At 52.5% G+C, this 21,433-nt stretch overlaps 1 protein-coding gene across 1 annotated transcript; it reads right to left on the reverse strand.

Moving 5' to 3' along the window:
* Nucleotides 1-518: 518 nt before the first annotated feature.
* On the reverse strand, nt 519-16,695 carry TFAP2E (transcription factor AP-2 epsilon; the record flags this gene model as incomplete). Its single annotated transcript, XM_079776128.1, has 7 exons — nt 519-2,186; nt 4,720-4,861; nt 5,404-5,522; nt 6,793-7,015; nt 15,295-15,346; nt 15,911-16,393; nt 16,669-16,695. 7 exons carry the CDS (start codon nt 16,693-16,695, stop codon nt 1,904-1,906), a joined length of 1,329 nt encoding a protein of 442 aa, XP_079632254.1. The 3' UTR covers nt 519-1,903.
* Nucleotides 16,696-21,433: the final 4,738 nt, after the last annotated feature.

The raw sequence follows: 21,433 nt of genomic DNA on the forward strand, positions 1-21,433 counted from the left end.
ATACTTAAAGCTTCCCAAATAATTCTTATCCTCAGTCCTGACAGAGAACCACTGGATTGAAGTTTCTTTGAGGCAGTGATCCTCAAACATTAGCACACATCCCAGTCCTCTGGCGGGCTTAATTAAAACATAGCTTTCTGGGTCCTACCCCTATAGCTTCGCATGTTTGGGGTGTGGCCTGCGATTTTGCATTTTCTAACATTTCCAATTGTAAGATAAACCCTATTTTATCCAATTCTGTGCTACTCTTAATACCACATAAAGATAGGGTTTGGGTTCACGTGAAGTGAAATATCATCTCTAAGATACTACCTGCAGATCAGAACATGTGTGTTAATAGTGTTAACATCAGATTTAAATGTCACACACTTTAATACACCAATGATAAATGCTTTATACCATAGAAGAAAGTTAATTATTGTATAAATGAGGGAAAAGATGATTCATATGACCATAGCTAGTTCAACCTTCAGTACCACTGTTTGAAGTGGGTTGAAGAGTGAAGTGGGGTTAGGGGTATAACAGTCTTTCAGAAACTTTACTGCCAGGGAAATATATGGGGAAAGGATTTATATTTTGTAAGATAAGAGATCCTAGAACATGTGTGCTTTGGGGAATGATCTAGTAAACTAGTAAGAGGGAGAGACTGATGATGCAGGAAAGAAAAGATGCCTAAAGAGTGAAATCCTCAAGTAGACGAGAGAGCTAGGTTAGTATTGCCTTAAAACACACACACCCACAGTCACCAGCATTCACACTGACACACATACAGACCCACCACCCATGACTGACATTCGCACAGGCCCACCAAGTTACAATAATGTACATACAGACCCAGGAGTCACTTCACACACTCACATAGAACTAAAAGCCACACTGACAAGCCAGGTAGACCCACCATCTGTACCCCATCTCACACAGGCCCCTCCTAGGACTCTCCCTTGGGAGGCAAATCCAGGCCTGGGCTGAAGGAGGACAGTGGCGGGGGGGGGGGGGGGGGGGGGCAGGCCGCGCGCGCTACACATCCAATGGAAAGGTTTTATTAAGAGAATGAGAAAGCATTCTGAGATTGGGGAGGTGCATCAACCCGCAGGGTCAAAGGAAACATCAACAAATACAAAATCCCAGCGACAACCTCAGGGTCCCTAATACATCTTTCTTCCCTCTGGCTCCCCATCCCCCAACACTCCTTTGAACAGAAACACCTTCTCCATCCTGGTCTGGCTGGACATCTTGGAGCATGAGCAGAAAATAGTAAAACGAATCTTTAACTTGGGATAAATCATTTGCGCTGGACATTTTAAAACTTTCAAATTTAATTACAACACACAAATAAATAGGGCAGACAATGACGGGGCTGTGAAGTGCAGCCTGGATTCAAGTTCTACAATTTGTGCTTTGTCTTCTTTGTTCCTGCCCACTTCTTTCCAAGAGTGGGAGGGGTCCAAAGAGCCCATTGGAGTTTTCCTGCCAGCACCCCTTTTTTGAGGGTCAAGATTCTGGGATGAAGAGTGCCAACTCTTCAGTAGCACCTCTGGTTTGCCAACAGTTTCCCTCCTGCCATCAGTAAAAACAGCAAGGCCTTGGACTTAAAAGAGTACCCACCACTGCCCAAGCACCCTCATGGGGAGGGCTCAGCCCCAAGAACCATGCCAATTTCCTGTTCAAGCACTTAGCAATCCAGGGTCAGAAAATTGCAAACAACAGGGCCCTTATCAAACCACCACAGAGGGGCCATCCCCACCTTTTCCAGTCCAGGCCTCTAACTTGGGGGTCCCTGGATGAATGCTCTCTTTTGGGCCTTACTCCAACCCCACCTTTTAATCCTTTCAGGCCCACCCCGAGGAGCTAAGACCTCATTTCAGGCCTTGGGAGTCCCTTAGGGATGGGGCCTGGGAAGCGGTTATTTCCGATGCTTGGCATCCTTCTCTGAAGCTTTAGTGTCACCATGCCCACTGCCCGCATTGCTTAGAAACATCTTGTCCAGCCCCTTGAGTGACTCCAGCAAGTAGTTCTGGAAGGCAGTGAGGGCAGCACAGATGGCTGGCCCACCGAAGCCATGGGTGATGAGGCTAAAGTGTGTCAGGCAACTCTGCACTCCGGGCTCCAGGATGAGAGCAGGGCGGCTGTTGCCCAGTGGCGAGCGGTCCTGAGCCATCAGGTCTGCAAACTCCTTGCAGATCTGCCTGGTGAGGGAAAGAGGGTCAGAGGTCAGAGGTCTGAGCCCAGAGAAGGACCTACCATGTTCTAGGTACTTTATCCTATCTAATAAAAGAGTAATATGCAAATTGACCGTCACTCCACACACAAGATGGCTGCCCCCATGTGAACACAAGATGGCCGCCACAAGATGGCCAGCAGGGGAGGGCAGTTGGGAGGGACCAGGCCTGCAAGGGAGGGCAGTTGTGGGTGATCAAGCCTGCAGGGGAGGGCAGTTAGGGGTGACCAGGCTGGCAGAGGAGGGAAGTTGGGGGCGACCGGGCCTGCAGGGAAGGGCAGTTGGGGGGGACCCAGGCCTGCAGGGGAGGGCAGTTAGGGGTGACCAGGCCTGCAGGGGAGGGCAGTTAGGGGTGACCAGGCCTGCAGGGGAGGGCAGTTAGGGGTGACCAGGCCTGCAGGGAAGGGCAGTTAGGGGTGACCAGGCCTGCAGGGGAGGGCAGTTAGGGGCAAACAGGCTGGCAGGGGAGCAGTTAGGCATCAATCAGGCCGGCAGGGGAGTAGTTAGGGGGTGATCAGGCTGGCAGGCAGAAGCGGTTTGGGGCAATCAGGAAGGCAGGCAGGCGAGCATTTGGGAGCCAGCAGTCCTGGATTGTGAGAGGGGGGATCAGGCCTAAATAGGCAGTCGGACATCCCTCGAGGGGTCCCAGATTGGAGAGGGTGCAGGCTGGGCTGAGGGACACCCCCCCATGCACGAATTTCATGCACCGGGCCTCTAGTCTATATTATATTTATGATTGTTGACCCTGCCAATAGTCTGCAAATGATTATCATACCCATTTTACAGAAAAGGAAACTAAGGTTCAGAGACATTAACTGATTTGTCCCACAGCTAGTAAATAGCACATGCCAATACTCTAGGATCTTTCTTCTTGTGGACATCCTGCCCATATTCAAAGTCTAGCTCTAACACCCTTTCCAGGATACTTTCCTTGATCCACTCTCCCAATCCTACTCCCACTCCAAATACCAGTGCCTCACAGAGCTTTGAAGTTATTAGGGAACAATCTAGAATATGCCTTGAATAATTGAAATAATAGCTCATAGTGAACATAAATTGAGGCCTACCATAAATGCTGTGCCAAGTGTATCATCTCACTTAGTCCTCACAACAAATCTATACTCTTATTATTATCCCATCGTATGATGAGGAAACTGGTTTCAGATAGATTAGATCAGCGATCACCAACCTTTCGGACCTCACAGACCACCAGTGGTCCGCAGGCCACCGGTTGGCGACCACTGAGTTAGATGACCTGCCCAAGTGGCTAAGCTGGGATTTGAATCCAGCTCTAGTTTGCAGCCATTATTTGTTTCTTTGTGCATCTTGTGTGTGGCTCAGGCAGAAGAATCACCCCTGTCTCATCTTTGTGTCACCATGGAACCCAGTCAGCATCTTAGATTTGAGTGGGACCCAGGAAGTGCTTCATGAGTTGGCTGGTTAATGAGTGAGGTGAGCCCTGCCCTAGATGTGTTTCATCAGCTACAATATGAGCATTCTCAAAGGTCTCATGAGGCATGGAAGTCCCTTGAGTCTGTGATTTCATTTCTGCCCAGGGGACTTGAGGAAGCCTCAAAGAGGGGAGGGTAGAGTTGCGATTTGAAAGACTGCATTAGGTGGGGGTACTGGCTGCTGTTCTAAGCAGGAGAGCAAGCCCAAGGGTGGGAGGGCAGGAGAGATCAATTGGAGTCGGTAGGGTTTGTGTGGACTGGATTGTGGGGTCCTCATAGGAGTCTGGACTTTACCCAATGGATTGGTCATTTTCAATTTTTTTTTTATTCCTTTCTTCTCTATATCTCACTCTGTCTCTTCTTGCACTGAAATTCTTTCTAAAAACTAAGTCTTAATGGAATAGCAGTTCATTAAACAGACCCCGAAGCATCCCCACAGAACCTAATTTGAAAATCAATGCAGTAGCAATGGGAGCCATTGAAGGTTCTTGGGCAGGGGAGCAGTGCATGTGCAGGGTATCAAGGAATAGTGGGGTGCTGGAGTGAAGATCCAGGAAAGAGATTAGAAGACTAGAGCTGAGATGGCAGCATGTGAAGGGTGGTGAGGGAGGCAACAACAGGAGTTGTGGAGAGGTTAAATGTGAAGTAAGGACAAGGGGTGATCAACCTGGGGCCCGGGTGGGCATGGGTGCTCTCATGGAAATCACTGGAACAGAAGGGCTGATGGGTAAGGCTCAAGCAGAGGGAGCAAGACCATGGAACCTCAGAGCCATGATGGGACTAGGGCTGGTGGTGTCATGGGGCAGTGTATGGGAGCGTGGCACAGACTATGTAAGCCTGTCTGTGACACCATTTTTGCTGATTCACAGAACCCAGCTATATTCATATATGTCCATGTGTGCTCTGTAGCATGCACAGCATTGAGTGTAGGTGTGCCGTGTGTGGTGCCACTTGTGCCCATGCGTGGGGGTCTGTGCATTGCACCTGCATGTGCCTGTTCATGGCACCCACGACAGCCTGCGCATTGTGTCCAAAAATGCCCACACTCACTTGGCAGCCAGCAGCATGTTCTTGCGGCTGTGCAGTTCCCCAGGGTCAGCATGCTGTCGGCATAGGTACTCGGCAGTTGCCTTGGCTGGGAACTCGGTCTCACAGATATAGCCAAAGTCTCGGGCCAGGTGTATGGCTTCTCCTGGGAGGAGGAGAGGCAGACAGATGAGCTGTCACTATAGCCAGGTGTACCTTTGAGAATGGAGCACCACCTTGAACCTTGACCCCCTGGCCAGGGCCCATCCTACCCCATCTTGCTTCTATAGATACCTTCCTCTGATCTCCCACTCCAGCAATCCCACTGCTGTCCCTTGGGGCCACTAGGGATGGACTCTGAGTTCAGGGATGGGAGCTGAGCCCACCCTGTATCCCGAAGCTTGAGCTCCAGATAACCAAACCCAGAGTCACCAACCTCCAGGGAAAGTACTCTAACCCTTTCCCTCATCCAATCACTGGCCACTCCTCCCCACCATACACACACATGCTCTCTATTGCATGGGCACGTGCATACACACACACACACAAAGGCTGTACATACATATCATACACAGCACTTACTCATACATGACAGAGAACAAACATGTGACTAAACATACCCTCCTGCATTGGAGACAGTCACACACAGTCACACTGGATGACACAGGTCCCCTCGTGCCTCAGCGCCCACCCTCAGGCCTCACTCACCCTCCACCAGCGAAGTGAGCAGCGTCACGTTGGCGGCCTTGCGACGGCCAGCTGGCAAGTTGAGCCCAATCTTCTCCAGCCGTTCCCGCAGGCAGCGGCCTCCATTCTTGGACTTGGCCCTTCACGTGCACAAAGAGAGACAGACACACACACTATGAAGACGAGAGAAGCATGCAGGCTAAGTGGCCTTGTTGCTTCCACCAGCCCCTGCTGAGGCGCGGGTCTGGCCCTGGGGACAGTCTGGGGCCTCTTTCAGCCTGGCCCCAACCTCTTTCTAACCTCACTGGCTTTGTAGCCAAGATGGAGGGTAGGGGGCCTAGCTCCAGGAGCCCCTCATTTCTCCCTAATCCTCTCAGTAGCAGGATAGCCCAGGGTGTGGCAAGATAGGCCTTTTTTCCCACCTTCGCATGCCAGCTAGGCCATACACAGCTACCCAGGGACCCATAGACCTTTATACAGATACACTGGGACAAGCAGACACACACAGATACATATAGATACATACACAGATGAGCGCACACCGAGGGCCAAGAATAAACACACCCCAATAGAGACAGACATACAGAGATAGACTCAGACACCAGGCACACATAGGGACACAGAGACAAATGTTCACACAAAGTCAGGACCTCAGGGACATGTACAGGCACTCAGACATTCACATGAGCCCCTCTGGGATGCTCGAAGAGACCAGGAATAAGGAGATACTCCCATACCTGCACAAATGCAGCCCCCACATGGAGGTACATACACGTCTCGCTCCAGATGTATATGTCATCACATACACACAGGGTAGGACACACTCCATCTAACACATCCCACTGAAAGTAACACAGGAAACTCACATTCATGGAACATATCTTCCTAGCCACCCCCTACACCACACACACACAAACATGCACTCATGCATGCACACACATGCACACACCATCCTCAGGCACACCAAGACTCAGCCCTATCTAGGCACAAAGATATGCACAAAGAGAGACAGACACACAACTAGGAGATAACTACGGACCCCAAAACACACACATCAGAGAGGCCTTTGCTCCACAGGGGATGGGCTTTGGGTCCTGGGGGTCCCTTTTCTAGAGGAGGGGGTGAGAGGAGCACCCTTCTTCCCGGACCCAGCCTTGTCCATCCTGCCCAGGATGGGTGAGTCCTCCAACCCTCCTCTATGCCCAGGCTTCTTCCTCCACACCCCACCCTCAAGGCCTCAGACCTGCAGTTGCTGCTGGGGACCTGGACCTCCCCTCCGGGAGACTGAGGCATAGGTGGCCCTGCGGCTTTGGGTGAGGCTGGACCCTCTTTGATCCCCTGAGGAGGTCTGAGATGGCCACGGATTTTGGCCCAAGCACTGTGCAGGGAGCTGTGGGTTGGCCTTCCTACCTGCGAAGGACACCACCCAGGAGTGAGGCGTTGAGGCACTCGGGAGGTGAGAGTCGCCGCTGGACCTCCCCCACTGTCACCTTGTACTTGGATGTCGAGCTGAGCAGTGACAGCCGGCCTGGCACGGAGCAGAAGACCTCACTGGGGTTCGTGATGCCGCCAACCAGGCTGTCTCTGGCCAGTGAGAGGGCCGAGAGGCTGCTGGCTTTGGAGGGGATGGGGACTGTGGAGCAGAAGCAAGAGCAAAGGAGAAAGACAACACTGAGCCAGGGACTTCAGGACACTAGCAGCTGTGGAGTGAGCACTGTGGTGGAGCACCCACCCTGAGCTGAGCACCAGGCTACATGCTGTGCACACAGGCACATTTAAATGCCCCAGCATCTTTCAGAGGAAGGTTCTACGATCCCTGCTTTACCAAGGAAGAAACTGAGGCACATTGACGTTAATGTGACTCCGCCAAGTTCACTCAACTAATGGGTGGTAGACACTGAACCTAGAGCTGTCTGGTTCTTGAACCTGTGTTCCCTTCACTAAGCCAGGCTGGTTCCCTGTTAAAAACTCAAACAACCCCAGCAGACTCTTGGGGTTTGGGCATGTACGACCAGAGAGGGAGTGGGAATGAGGAAATGGGGTCTGAGCTGGAGGCAGGATTCTTGGGTCACTGTGGCGGGGCCCAGACAGATCAGGGCAATCACAAGGAGTCCCCAACCCCTCCCTGCCCACTTGTGATCCTATGTCTTCACCTCCGCCAGAGTAGTGAGGGGACAGGGAGTTTGCAGCCCCATTAGGCCTCCAGCCCTGGCCCCTTCCTGCCAAGTCACTCTGGGATGCTCAAGGAGACCAGGAATAAAGAGACACCCTCTGGCCCCCTCCCCTAAATGCTCTTTAATTATCTACCAACAGCCACAAAGGGCAGAGAAGGAAATCTGAGAAGTTGATTTTCTAAAACCCACTTGGACATCCTTGCCTCTAAAAGAAAGTTCTTCCTGCAGTCTAACCTCCATCTTCCTGCTTAGCTTCAGAGGGAAGGGAGAACACCTGAGACACTTATTTCCCCTGAGGCTTAGCTTCTTTCAAGGAAGTGAAAGCCTTGGTGTTAAAAAAGAAAAAAGCAGCTCTTATGTGTGTGTTGGTGGGGGGGTCATGTGGGGAGTCTGGGGCCAACAGTTATTGAGCACTCACTCTGCTATGAGCTTATACAAACAACCTCACTGAATCCTCAGAACAACTCACAAGGGGCTACTGGTACATTTATTATTCCCATTTTACAGGTGAGAAAACTGAAACCCACAGAGGTGAAGTAGTGTGCCTGAGATCACACAGCTGGTAGACTTAGAACCAGCAGAAAGCCCTGGGCTGTGGTCTCAAAGACAGAGCTCTTAGCCCTCCAGCCATTCGGCAAGTATTTGCTGAGTGTCTGTGTGCCAGGAGCTGTGCTGGGCCTTGGGAATGCAGAGGCAGACAAGGATGCCAGGACCTAGCCTGGCAGAGTACCTCCAGCTTTTCCCTCTCTGGGTGTGCATTCCTCCCTTCCCCTGTCCCCCAGCCAGAAACCTCAGGGATGCCCTTCACACTGCCCTCTCCCACCACATCCCATCCATCACCATGCCCTAGGTTTCCATTTCTCCACGTGCGCTGAATGTGGCCACTGCTCCAGGTATGCACAGACACTCACTTCCTGCCTGAATTTCAGCACAATCCCTGCTCTGGTCTCCCTGCCCTGCTGCAGAGGGAACTTTCTTAAACACACATCACTCCCCAGCCTAAAACTGGTCAGTGTCCAGTCAGTTCCCTGAGAGACAAAGTCCAGATCCATAGCTGGACACAATGATGTCCCCTGTCCTTCAGGAGGTACCGACTCTACACCCAGTGCTTTACATTAACAGCTCTGGGGAGTGGATGCCATTATCCATCCCTATTTCAAAATGAAAAAACTCAGTTTTGGCACAGCAATCAGGAGCACAGACTCTGATCATGGACTCCAGAGCTCACATCCTAACCATCATCATACCCTACTTCACCCTCCTTTGTAGCCTGCCCATGCCTACCCCTCTTGCCTGGTCCCCCACTTACCCTTTAGCCTCTTGACCCACACTGACCAACAGAAGTGTACCGTGAGTCATGTATGTAAATTTACAGCTTCTCAGAGCCCCATTTAAAAAAGTAAAAAGAAACATGCAAGGTTAATGTATTTTATTTACCCCATTATATCAAACATATAATCATTGAAACATAATCAATATATTAAAAATTACTACTGGGCTATTTTACATTCTTTTCTTATTCTTAGTCTTCAAAATTCAATGCGTATTTTACACTTACATCCTATCTTAATGCAGACTAGCCACATTTCAAGTGCCCACTAGCCCCATATGGCTAGCGGCTCCCACAGGAGATAACACAGCTCTAGACTTCAAAGGGAAGCACAATAGGTAACCTGTCAGAGAGATGTGGGCGACTGGTGACTGGCCCTGCCCTGTGCAAAGCTGCCACTTGGCTCTTACCATGCTGGACATACCGACATTGCCGGATATCCTGGTTTGTTTGTTTGTTTGTTTTTGCTGGTGAGATCAGGACTCTGGATTTCTATGAGAAATCTCTGTATTTTTAAACATGAAAAAGTGCTCAATGTCATTAATCATTGGGGAAATGCAAATTAAAACTATACGGAGATACTACTAGGATGGCTATAATAAAAACAATAGACAATATCAAGTGTAGGTGAGAATGTGGAGCAACTGGAACCCTTACATTGCTAGTGGGAATGCAAAAGAGAACAGCCACTTTGGAAAACAGCTTGGCATTTTCTTAAAAAATTAAACACAAACTGCCCTGGCCAGTGTGGTTAAGTGGTTAGAGTGTCGGCCTGTGCACCAAAGTTTCCAGGGTTCGATTCCCAGTCAAAGGCACGTGCCTGGGTTGCAGGTTCGATCCTCAGCCCCGGTCAGGGCTCATGTGGGAGGCAGCCAATTGATGTGTTTCTCTCACATTGATATTTCTTTCTGTCTGTCCCTCTCTCTTCCACGCTCCCTAAAAATCAATGGAAAAATACCCTCGGGTGAGGATTAACAACAACAACAAAAATTTAAACACAAATTTACCATAAAATCCAGTATTTCCACTTTAGCTAAAAGCAATGAAAACATATATCCACACAAAGACATGTATGTGAATGACTATAGCAACATTATTCATCATAGCCAAAAAGCAAAAACACCAAGTAATCATCAACTGATGAATGAATAAATAAAATGTGTTGCATCCATACAATCAAATACTTGCTCAGCAATTTTGAAAAAAGAAGTACTTATACATGTTACAGTATGAATGAACCTCAAAATATTATGCTAAGTAAAAGAAGCTAGATGCAAAAGTCTGTATATTTATATATTCCATTTATATAATATATCTAAAACATGCAAATTTGTAGACAGAAAGCTGATAGTGATTGCCTAAGGCTTGGGGTGAGAATAGGGATTAACTACAAATAAAGGAATTTGGGGGTGATGGAAATGTCTAAAAATGAATGTGGGTATGCCCTGGCTGGTTGGCTCAGTTGTTTGTAGTGTCATCCCATACACCAAAAGGTTGCAGGTTGGATTCCGAGTCAGGGCCCATACCTAGGTTTTGGGTTTGATCCCCAGTTGGGCGCGTATGGGAGGTAACTAATTGATGTCTCTCTCTCAAAAAAAAAAAAAAAAAATCAATGAAACATATCCTCAGGTAAGAATTTTAAAAATGGATGTAGTTATGACTATGCAAATAGAAATTTACTAAAAATCATCTTGATATAGTCTAACAATGGATGAATTTTAGGTATATAAGTTTTATTCAATAAATGGGTAAAAAAATGCAAGTTCCAGGGATTCTCATTCAGTAGATGTGAGGTGGTACCCCAGAAATCTGCATCTTTTAACAAGTACCCCCAAGGGATTCTGACACCGTGGTTCCTTAGACCACACTCAGAGTATCACTGTCCAAAGCCTGAGGGGGCGGGACAGCAGGAAGAAGGCAGACAGGAGAGGTAGTGACCCTCCTCCCAGCCCACCTGCGTTTCCTCATCTCCCCAAGTGGGGCCTGCTGGTTAAGTTTCCTTCTCACCAACTGCCAGAGGGGTTCTTTTATTTTATTATGTATTTATTTTACATATTTTTATTGATTTCAGAGAGGAAAGGAGAGGGGAAGCGACATAGAAATATCAATGATGAGAGAGAATCATTGATCGGCTGCCTTTAGCTCCCCACACTGGGGATTGAACCCACAATCCAGGCATGTGCCCTTGACCGGAATCGAACCTGGGACCCTTCAGTCCACAGGTCGACACTTTATCCACTGAGCCAAACTGGCTAGGGCCAGAGGGGTTCTTTTAAATATAGTTCCTACCCTTCACTGCCATGCTCTACACTGCCCTCTGATACCGCCCAAACTCTCTGCATGGACACTGGTTTTTCAGCCTCTCTTTGGGGCAGACAGTGGCCTGTCTGGGAGGCAAAGGAAGCAGGGCTGAGCGAGTGCAGGGTCCGATTCTGTCTTTACGTAGTAAAATTTTGATATTTTGTTTATCATGGATTTTTTGCATTATTTTTATTTTAAAATATTGCATTAAAATATATTATGTATCTAAATCTTGCCTCAGAGTGAGTACCTCACCCTAGGCCTGGCCCTGCTTGAATATTCATTTGGAAGCCCACACCCTCCCCGTCTCCCTTTCCTTCCCCAGAGCCAAGAGGAGCAGAGGGGAGGTGACTGTTTACATCAGCCCCCAGTTTTGCCCCAGAGATCCCCCTGAGATTGGAAGATGGAGCCCAGCAGAGAGGAATTCCCCACCCCCAAGGAGGCAACCCACTCTCCTCAGAGGGAAGGAGGAATATCTCAGTTCTCATCTCCAAACCACTCCCCTCCAACTTTGACTATAAACTGAAACCCATGGAGATGTTTAGCCTTTATAAGCGGTCTGGCTTTTCCACAGACAGGGCATTTGCACGCGCTGTGCCTAGTGCAGTGAGAGCAGCAAGATCCTTTTTTAATGCAATATTTTAAAATAAAAATAATGCAAAAAATCCATGATAAACAAAATATCAAAATTTTACTACGTAAAGACAGAATCGGACCCTGCACTCGCACAGCCCTGCTTCCTTTGCCTCCCAGACAGGCCACTGTCTGCCCCAAAGAGAGGCTGAAAAACCAGTGTCCATGCAGAGAGTTTGGGCGGTATCAGAGGGCAGTGTAGAGCATGGCAGTGAAGGGTAGGAACTATATTTAAAAGAACCCCTCTGGCAGTTGGTGAGAAGGAAACTTAACCAGCAGGCCCCACTTGGGGAGATGAGGAAACGCAGGTGGGCTGGGAGGAGGGTCACTACCTCTCCTGTCTGCCTTCCTCCTGCTGTCCCGCCCCCTCAGGCTTTGGACAGTGATACTCTGAGTGTGGTCTAAGGAACCACGGTGTCAGAATCCCTTGGGGGTACTTGTTAAAAGATGCAGATTTCTGGGGTACCACCTCACATCTACTGAATGAGAATCCCTGGAACTTGCTACACCCCCTCCCTCAATGCACTCAGACTTCAAAACCCATCAATCATTCATTCAACAAACACCCATTGGGCGCCTAGGGAGCCGCTTCCTAGTGTCTCCTCCAGGAACCCTAACCCTAACCTCAGGCCCCCACCGCTTGCTTCTGAGCTCCCACCACCACCTGCACAGGCCCTCTCACTGCCCTTCTCAGCCAGAAAATATTCCTGTCCCGGTCTGTCTTCCTCTCCACGCCCGCCTGCTTTCTGTGCCCCTAGGACAGGTCGCAAAACGGGAGGAAACAAATGTGGGCAGAACATGGAGGGCTCCCTGCTTCCCCTGGAGTCCGCTGGGACCCCACCTGCCATTCATTCTCTAACCCACACCGTGGCTTCAAGGGGCTGCCCACCCGAAGTGTGTGGTGGGGGCGGGGCTTCGCCTCCCGGGCCCCCCAGGGTAAGTGCTGGAGAGCCAAGATTTTACAACCAAGGGCTGGGCCCCGACAACTTCCAGGCTCCCTCCCCCACCCCGCCAGGAGCCCAAGGCAGGAAGATCGCACCGCTTTGGGGACAGGCCGAAGCTGCCTGCCTCCTTTCTCATCCACCATCCAGAACCCCAACCGTCCTGCACACACAGTCGCCCCTCCCGCCGGAGCCGGGAGATGCTGGGGGAATCGGAGGCTTCAGCTAGCCAAGACGGATTTCCCATAAATCCAGGGCCGGGGCCGGAACGAGGTCCCCACAGCTGCCGGCAGGTGCCAGACGAATTCAGGACTCCCCAGGGGCTCCCTATGCCTCGGAAGGGCCTGAGGGCGAGGCAGGGCGCTAATTCAAGGCCCCCAAGGAGCTGGTGGCGGGACCGAGTCCCGCATTGCCAGCGGAGGACCCCAGCGAAAATGGCCCGCTGCGAGCAGGGCTCCAGCCAGACCACCGGTTTAGCCGAAGAGCACAGCCCCAGGTCCGGACCCGGGGGACCAGCCTCCGTATTTGCAAAGCCTGACCGCACCGGCTTTGACGTCCAGGACGGGGTGCCCAGGGCGCCGGTTACCCAGCTCATTCAGCCACTGACCCGCTGCCACTGCGGTCCAGTGGGTGGGTGCGCCTGTTCCCGCAACACCCGCGTGGCACCGACAACCACATCTGCCTCCCCACCTACCCCACCCCACCCCACCCCACCGCCCCCAGCCAGCACAGCAGGACTCTGGGCAGTCCTGGCCTCACTCACCGTGTTATAGGGACTGCCTTTGGGGACGGCCCACACCTTGGACCCGGGATTTGTGGAAACTGATGTCCTTTGAGAGAAACCAACTCCCTCCTCACAGCCAGCCCTCCCACCCTTGCTCTGGTCTGGGGATTGGGGTGTAAGGTACCCAGAGAACAGGCTGATTTTCTACTCTTCCCCAGGCAGAAGTCCCCAATCCCCTTCCCAAAATGCAGGGGGCTAGTCTCCCCCCCCCCCTTAGGTCTCCCAGCCCCTCCAGCCAAGGCACTGGACACCAAGACCATGGTCATAGCTCTGGGCTGACAGAGCTTCTCCTTCCGAGGGGTTAAAAAAAAAAACCCACACAACTAAGCCATCACACTGCCCACCCCAAAGAGCTAGGTCCCCACTTCAGGCAGCCAGGTTCCCGGAGTTCTTCCAAACCCCGGCTCCAGGTCACAGCCCCAATACCTGGAGCCCTCCTTCTTCAAGTTCAGGAGGTCTGTCCCCTCAGCTTGCCCACACACCCTTCAAGCAGTCCAAGTAATTCTCAGTCCAGTCCTAGCTCCTCCAAGTCCATCCCCAACCCCCACCTCCACTTCCACCTCCACCCCAGCCTCTGCTGGGAACAGGTGGAGGGCAAACAGAGCCCGTGCTTGAATTCACTCTTGAAAAACAGCTCGAGCCAAATCCCACTGGAGCAGTACCTCAGATTTGTCTGTGCCTCTGGATTCTTGCCCCGCACCTGCCCCAAATCTAAAGAGCCCGCCCAAGGCCTAGACCCCTCAGAATCTCTGTCTCTGTTTTTCTCTGTCTCGTTCTCACCTTCTCCTGGCACGGCCAGAACTCAAGCCAGAAAATTCACTTGAAACCCATGTCTTTTTCTAGTCCATCTCCTTCCCCCTCCCCCCCCCCCCCCAAAAAAAAATACACAGGAAGTGACCCTCACATGCTTAGAGATCCTCAGTACTAAAGATCAAATTCCGGGACACAATGAAGACCCTGATACACATATAGAAACCCCCAAACACACGGAAATGTACACCAACATGATAGAAGCGCACCACACACTCAACAACGGAAACACATATACCAAGAAATACCGGAAAGACACCTAGGAAAGGGACATGCAGGACCTGAACTCACACTGACACCCAGGAGCAGGCAGGCCCTCACTCTGGTGCACACACCAGCTCCCTTAACCGTAGATGCCCCCGCTTGGAGAGAAAATTCCCCAGGGAAACGCAAGATTTACCACCGCCTTCCCTCCCCTCAACTCCCCATCACCCGCCAAAGCCCTGCAGGGAAGAAAGAGGGCAGAAAGCCCTTGCCAGGCTAGCAAGTGGTAAGGCTCTGTAACGTGGGAACAGCACCTCCATTCTCACCTCTTAGGAAGCAGGGAAGTGGTTTAACTCGTTCTGCAAATTAACTCCAGATCCACAAAAGCGCCCTCCCCTCCGTAGGGAGAGGCCAGGCCCCCGTGAGGCTGGACTGGCGGGCAAGTTGGGTGAGCGCTGATGGACTCGCTCACCACCCCAGGCCGCAGGCTCTGGGACCAGCTCACCAACCTGCGCAGTTGCCCAAGCTCTGGCCGCCCCGCCCCCACCCGTCCCCACCCGCCGCCCTCCCCGCGCCTCCGCTGCCCCTCTACTGTGCGGAGAGCGCCCCGTGGCCACCGAGCGGGGCGGTGACGCACAGGAGGCACGCTCCACGGGGAGAGAAAAGGGGTCTGTGCGCCCAGGGCCTGCACCATCTCGCCCGACTCTGCCCTGGCAGGTGCATGCCACTCCTTACCTTTCTTGATCACCGACTGGTCCAGAAGGCTCACTCCCGAATCATCCATGGCCTGCAAATAGGAGAGGCGGTGGTAAGAGTGGTTGTGGACCCGGTGTCCTTTCGCTTCCCGAGCCCCGCGGTCCCTGGTCCCTGTCCTGCCTGCTCCGGCCAACGTGCACGACGGTCGGGTCGCCTGGGGTGGGACCAGGATTCGCCCAGGCTCGGCACCATCTGTGCGGCCCATCTGGGCCCTGGGTACCTCACCGTTGCCGTAAGGGAATTTCGAACCTTAGGGAATTTTGACTCTCTGCCTCTCTTCGCTCTGGGCTCAGGCTGCCTCCGCAGACCCGACTCGGCATAGATGCCCTACGAGGCCCAGCCGGGAGGGAGAGAAGTGGCTCAGCCCCTTCCCATTCATTCCGCGGAGGGTGGCCGCCATCCAGGCACCGCGAAGAGACTCAGTCCCTCCCCGCCGCCGTGCGGGCCAGGCGGCACCTGGGCCAGGACCTGGCCACATCCCAGGAATCCTGAGTGAGAAGAGGCAGGCGGGGAGAAAAGCTGGTGGCCCGCGTTCGGCCCTCTACCTCCAGCCAGGGTCCTAAATCCGGCCCATCCGGGACAATCCCGGCCTCACCTGCAAGTCCTCCAGGCCGGGCGGCGCCGCCAGCCCGGGGAGGCCGAGGGGCGTGTCCGCCAGGCCGTGCGCGCCGTCGGCCAGGCTGTGCAGGAGCCGGGGCACCGCGGCGGCGTAGTCGCGGCGCGGGTCCAGGCCCAGGGAGCGGGCGGGCGGCGCCAGCAGGCCCGGCGGCTCGTTGTGGGCGCGGGCGGCGGCGCGGGGCGCGGCCCAGGCGGCCTGCGGAGGCTGCGGCTGTGCCAGGGGCGCCAGGCCGCCGTACGGGTCGCCCGCCAGGTGAGGAAAGGCGGCGGTGGCGTCGGGCGCCTGGCCGTAGGGCAGCGGCGGCTGCGGGTAGGGCGGCGGGAAGTAGGGCGGCTGGAAGTCGGCGGCCGCGGCCGCGGCGGGCGTGTGGCAGAGCGGGGGCGCCGGCCCGTAGGCCGCCTGAGGCAGGGACGACAGGCGGGCCCCTCCAGCCGCCGCGCCCAGCCCGTCGGGGCGCTCCTGGAGAAGGAGAAGGGCGCGTTAGGCCATCGCCCGCAGCTGACAGGGGTCCGGCCCAGAAGGACCCTCCTCCTGGACAGCTCGCGAGGGTCCGGCTGCCGTCCTACCCGCTTCCCGGGGCCCGAGGTTTATCTCTGGAGACCGGCGCTCACCGTCCTCAGCGGGCGGGGCCCCTGCGGCCCCCTCCCTCTGAGATTTCGTTGTGGGAGGAGGATCGGAAGGTCCAGCACTCAGGCCCCCTGCTGTCCCCGCACCCCGGGCCCCAGACTACTCACCATGGGGGAGTAGGCGTGCACCAGCATGGGGCAGGTAGCGTGGGGTGCGAGGCGTGGCGGCGGCGGAGCCCTCGCCCGACGGCCAGCGGGCGGGAAGAGGTTCGGGAGCCTGCACAGCCCGGGGGGGATCACTGGGTGGCGGGAGTGGAGGTCAACCCAACCTGGAACCCAGCGGGCGTCGGGTCCTCAAGTGTGGGCGGCCCCGGGCGAGTCCATGGGGGCGGGACGCGGGCCAAACGGGCTCTGATCGCACTTGGAAAAGTCGGCCAACGGGTGCCCGGCGCCCGCCCTTCTTCCTCTGAGCGCAGCCTGCTCCATGCACTCCAGTTATAGCGGCGGGGGCGCGCCGGGCCTCCGGGGGCGCGCATTAAAGAGACAAGCTGTGGCCGCTTCCTCCCTGCTCCCCAGCGAAGGCTCCGGGGGAGGCGGGGCTTTGGCGCGACCCCGTGGGGGTGAGGAACGCCTGGGGAATCCAGTCCCCGCGGGTCACCCAGCTGCTGTGAAGCAGAGGATTCAAGGCTGGGACGTAGGGGCTTTACTGCTTCGTTGCCTTTGAGCAAAGCACCACTGTTCCTCAACCTCAGCTTCCTTGTCTGTAAAATGGGTATCCGTCTTTTCTCTAACCACCTCACCTCGCCGTGGATGAGGTGGGCGATCGTGAATGTGGAAGAAGTTTGTGAGCTGTAGACTCAAGGCCACCGGCTCACGTGTATGCGTGCGTGTGCGTGTGTGTGTGTGTGTGTGTGTGTGTGTGTGTGTGTAGGGGCCATCAGTCTCTCTGAGTGTTTCCAGATCAAAGCGCCTCTGAAGGTGCCCACTTACTCCAGGAGGCTTCCCTGGGGTTGGTGGTTCCCAGTGCCAAGCCAGCGCCTGAGTAAGCTGGAGAGGACCTCTCCAGACAGAGAGAGTTGCCTGGGACTGGGGTTGAGCATGAGTTCCATCTGAGGAGGGCCTAGGCTGGTTGAAGGTGGGCCTGTTGAGTGAATCGGTGTGTAACTGACACTGTGTGGAGGGTATGTGATCCTTACACTAGCATGCACAGGCGGTGTTACCATGGCAAACACTGGGTAGCTTTCAAACATGTTCCAGTCTCTGTGGTCACTCTATCTTTCTTTTTCCCAAAACCCAATCCTGCCCTCCTGAGAGAAACAGGGACAGAGATGAAAGAAAGGGAAATGAGAGGAATGCTAAGGGGAATAAGAATTATGAAGGAAGATGTTTTTTAAAAGCCCGAAGGTGCTCAAACCAGGGTATAATAGAAATAGTCCCAGCAAACATTTACTACAGAGTGTGCCAGACTCTGTGCTAAGTACTTAATGAATATTGAGCTATTTAACCCTCACAACAGCCCTATGAGATAGAAAGCCTTATCACCCCCATTCTCAGGTGAGGAAAATGAGGCACAGAGAGGTGAACTGACTTGCCCAAGGTCAAGCATCTAGTGAAGTGCCAGAGCCTGGATAGTCCGCTTCTAAGCCTCTCTCTGTGCTCAGAATTCCTCTTCTGTGTTGTCTGATACTCAGGTGCCTAGAATTTAGTCCTGACTTCAACTGACCTGTGATTCTGGGCAAATCCCTCTTCCTCTCTGATCTCAGTTTCTGCAACTTCAAAAAACAACAATAAAGTAGGGGAGGACAGAGAGGACTAGATGTGGGAGACAGAACATAAAGGTAAAAAAATTGAGATAGAGGAGAAGGGGAAATAGAGGAGACACCATTAACCCATGAAATGTAGGTGAAGGAGACTTGAAAGGGGTGTCCCAGGAGGTGCTCAAACATGGAAGGTGCAGAGCTCAGGTCTGGGTCATCTCAGCCTAGGGGTCTGTGGGGTATGAGGAGGCTAAGAACAGCTAAAGAGTCACCACTAAGAACTTTCCAGAGGTTGGCACCACCAGCTAGAGTGGAGGATGAAACAGAACTGGGCGGCTCTGCAGCCTTTGTGCCCAGGGCAGATCAGAGGTCAGGAGTATGCTTGTATGTGTGTCTATATATGTGGGGGTGTGAGTCTGTGGTGAGACCACCCTCAGCTTCAGCAAAGGACCTCAGAAGTCAGGCTTCAGGACAGGTGTATGTGTGCTGATGCATGGCATGCAGGTAGGTAGACCTCTTTGGGAGAAGTCCAGGTAGGCAAGGCTGTCACGCCTGTGCCCAGCTGTGGGATCCCCTGCTTTCTCCAGCAGGCTTGGGGAGGCCAGAATGACAGGATGGGCTGCCTGTCCAGTGGCCTCCTTGGGTTTCCTCACCCTACTTCCCTGCAGCTAAGACACCCCCCTTTTTACCTTATTTTCCCTTCTTTTCTGGCCACTTCTCAGTCTTCTATTTCCTCCCTTTCCTTCCTCATCCTTAGTGTCAGTTATTTATCCTCAGAATTGCAGCTTCTGCCTTTTCTTCCTATCTGCAATCTTCACGAGCCAGTTCATCCCCTCTCAAAACTTTAATGACTACCTGCTGTTATCAGGTAGCCATTCTGGCCTCCCCGTCTGCTGTTATCTCCAGTCTGTATCTCTCACTAGAAATCCAGACCCTTAGGTGCAATTGCCAGTAGGATACTTCCTCCAGACATCTTGTTGCCACCATCTGAAACTTGCCAAGTCCAAAACTGAACCTCAACACCTCCTTCACCCCACCAGCAACCCCTACCTCCTTATCCTCCTGAGTTCTGTAGTTCCATAAATGGCACCACCATCCTTCAAATTAAAAATAGAGTCATCCCAGACTTTGACTCTGACCTCCCCCACCCATAAGCTGCTCCTCATGCAATGTTGTCATTTCTAACCCTTAAACATATCTCTCCACCCCTCTGTCTGCACCTTAAGCTACACTCTTTCTCACAGACCACCAATTCTCAAAGTGTGGTCCCTGGACCAGCTTCACCTACATCGTGTAGGAATGTGTTAGAGGTGCCAGGTCTTGGACCCCACCCCAAACGTGCTGAATCAGTATCTTGGGGGGGAGGGTGGCAATCTGTGTTTTAATAAGCCCATATAAGGTAGATTCAAGTATAGTATAGTCTGTGAACTACTGCCTAGCCCTAGACCATCACAAACCTGCTAACTGGTCTCCTGCCTTCACCCACATCTCTTCTCATCCAATTCCAATTTCATTCAACAACAGTGACTAGACCATGCAACCTCCCTACTGAAAACTCTGCTGAGGCTCCTCAAGACCCATCTTCTTCAGGGGGAAGCTTAAACATTCTAACCAGCATTCCAGGCTTTTCGTAGCTGCAACTAATTTTCCTTTCCTGCCTCATGAACTACTTCACAAGATGAAAGGAGAAAGAGAAAACGTGTCCTACACTGGGGTTGATGCATGGCAGGTGCTCAGTGAATGCATATTAAATAAATGATAAATGAATCAATGGATGAGTTTATGAATCCTTCTGTCTATTGAGCATTCCTATAGGAAGCTTCCCTGCAAGCATGGCCCTGGGTAGCTAGAACCCAGATATAATCGAGAAAGTCATCTGAGAAAGAAGTGATTTTGCTTATGACTACTGGAGAGAGGGATGTTATCCATGGTCTGCTGCTGATTTGGGGGACTCCTAAAAATTTAAGGGTCCTATGGCTGCAGACTCTGCTGCCCTTCTCTTTCAGGGCCCAGGGACTCTTCATTCTCTCAGGCATGGACTGTGCTGGTTTCTCCGGGACACATGCACACATGTGGAGGCCTGAGATATGCATGGGACATACAACATGCACAGAGATGCTCATGGGAAACACATATACCACATGGGAACACAGGACATATATTGACACATAGGTGTATATGTTCAAACATACATACATCCCCATTGGCATATTGCTCTTCCCCCCGGCTCAGAATTTTCCCTCTCTTTTCAAAAAGTGAGTTCGCATTTGGACTTTTATGTAAAGAAAAAACTCAGGCCTGCCTCCTTTATTGTGACACAGCCACCCTCTTCCCATCCTTTGATAACCTCCTGCACTGGGCCTGGCTGAGTACAGGATGGGGGAAATCTGGCACAAGGAGATGCTTAGGCTCCACCTTGTGGTTAGATCTCACAACTGCAGCTGGGGTCTCCCTATTTCCCTGGAGGCTGAATTACCTGGCCTCTCCTAGTTAGCCTAACCCCTCCCTATTCCAGAGGCCAGAAGTCTCTGACTGTCCCTCGCTAAAGTACAGACAGAACTCAATCGGCCTTGTATTGTGAGGCTTTCTCCAGCGTTTGGCTCCCCCACTGCATGAGGGACAGTACTTTGAGAGCAGGGACCATGAGTGGTTGCCACTTGCTTTGGGGGCTCTTCTCTTTGAAGTTCCCCAGCTGATCTCAATCACTCCCATGACTTTAAGGACCCTCTATAACAACAACTTACAAATCTGTTGCTCATCCAGACCTGTCTCAACTCCAGAGCTCAGAAAGCAACTGCCCCCTGGATATTCCACAAGTAGCACAAATGCACCCTTTACATTTAGAGCTTATATTTTGCACCACCCTGTTTCCCAGTGTTCCTCATGACAGTGACTGGCCTTATCCACTCAGTAGCCTAGATCAGGAATCTGGAAGTCATCTTTAGCTTTTCATCCATCTTCACTTCCAATGAACCACTATGCCTTATTAAATAACTCCTACCTATATTCTCTCCATCCTCACTGCAGCTGGCTTAGTTCAGACTTACTACCTCCTCTCAAGCTCTGTGCTTCAGTTGTCCCTTACAGCCAAAATCATCTTGCTTCAATGCAAACTGGATCACATTCAATGTGCTCAAAAGTCTGCAGTCTCAGCATGATCCCACATCTAAGCTTCT

The sequence above is a fragment of the Cnephaeus nilssonii genome (genome assembly GCF_951640355.1).
Source record: "Cnephaeus nilssonii genome assembly, chromosome: 7".
Classification (NCBI taxonomy): Eukaryota; Metazoa; Chordata; class Mammalia; order Chiroptera; family Vespertilionidae; genus Cnephaeus; species Cnephaeus nilssonii.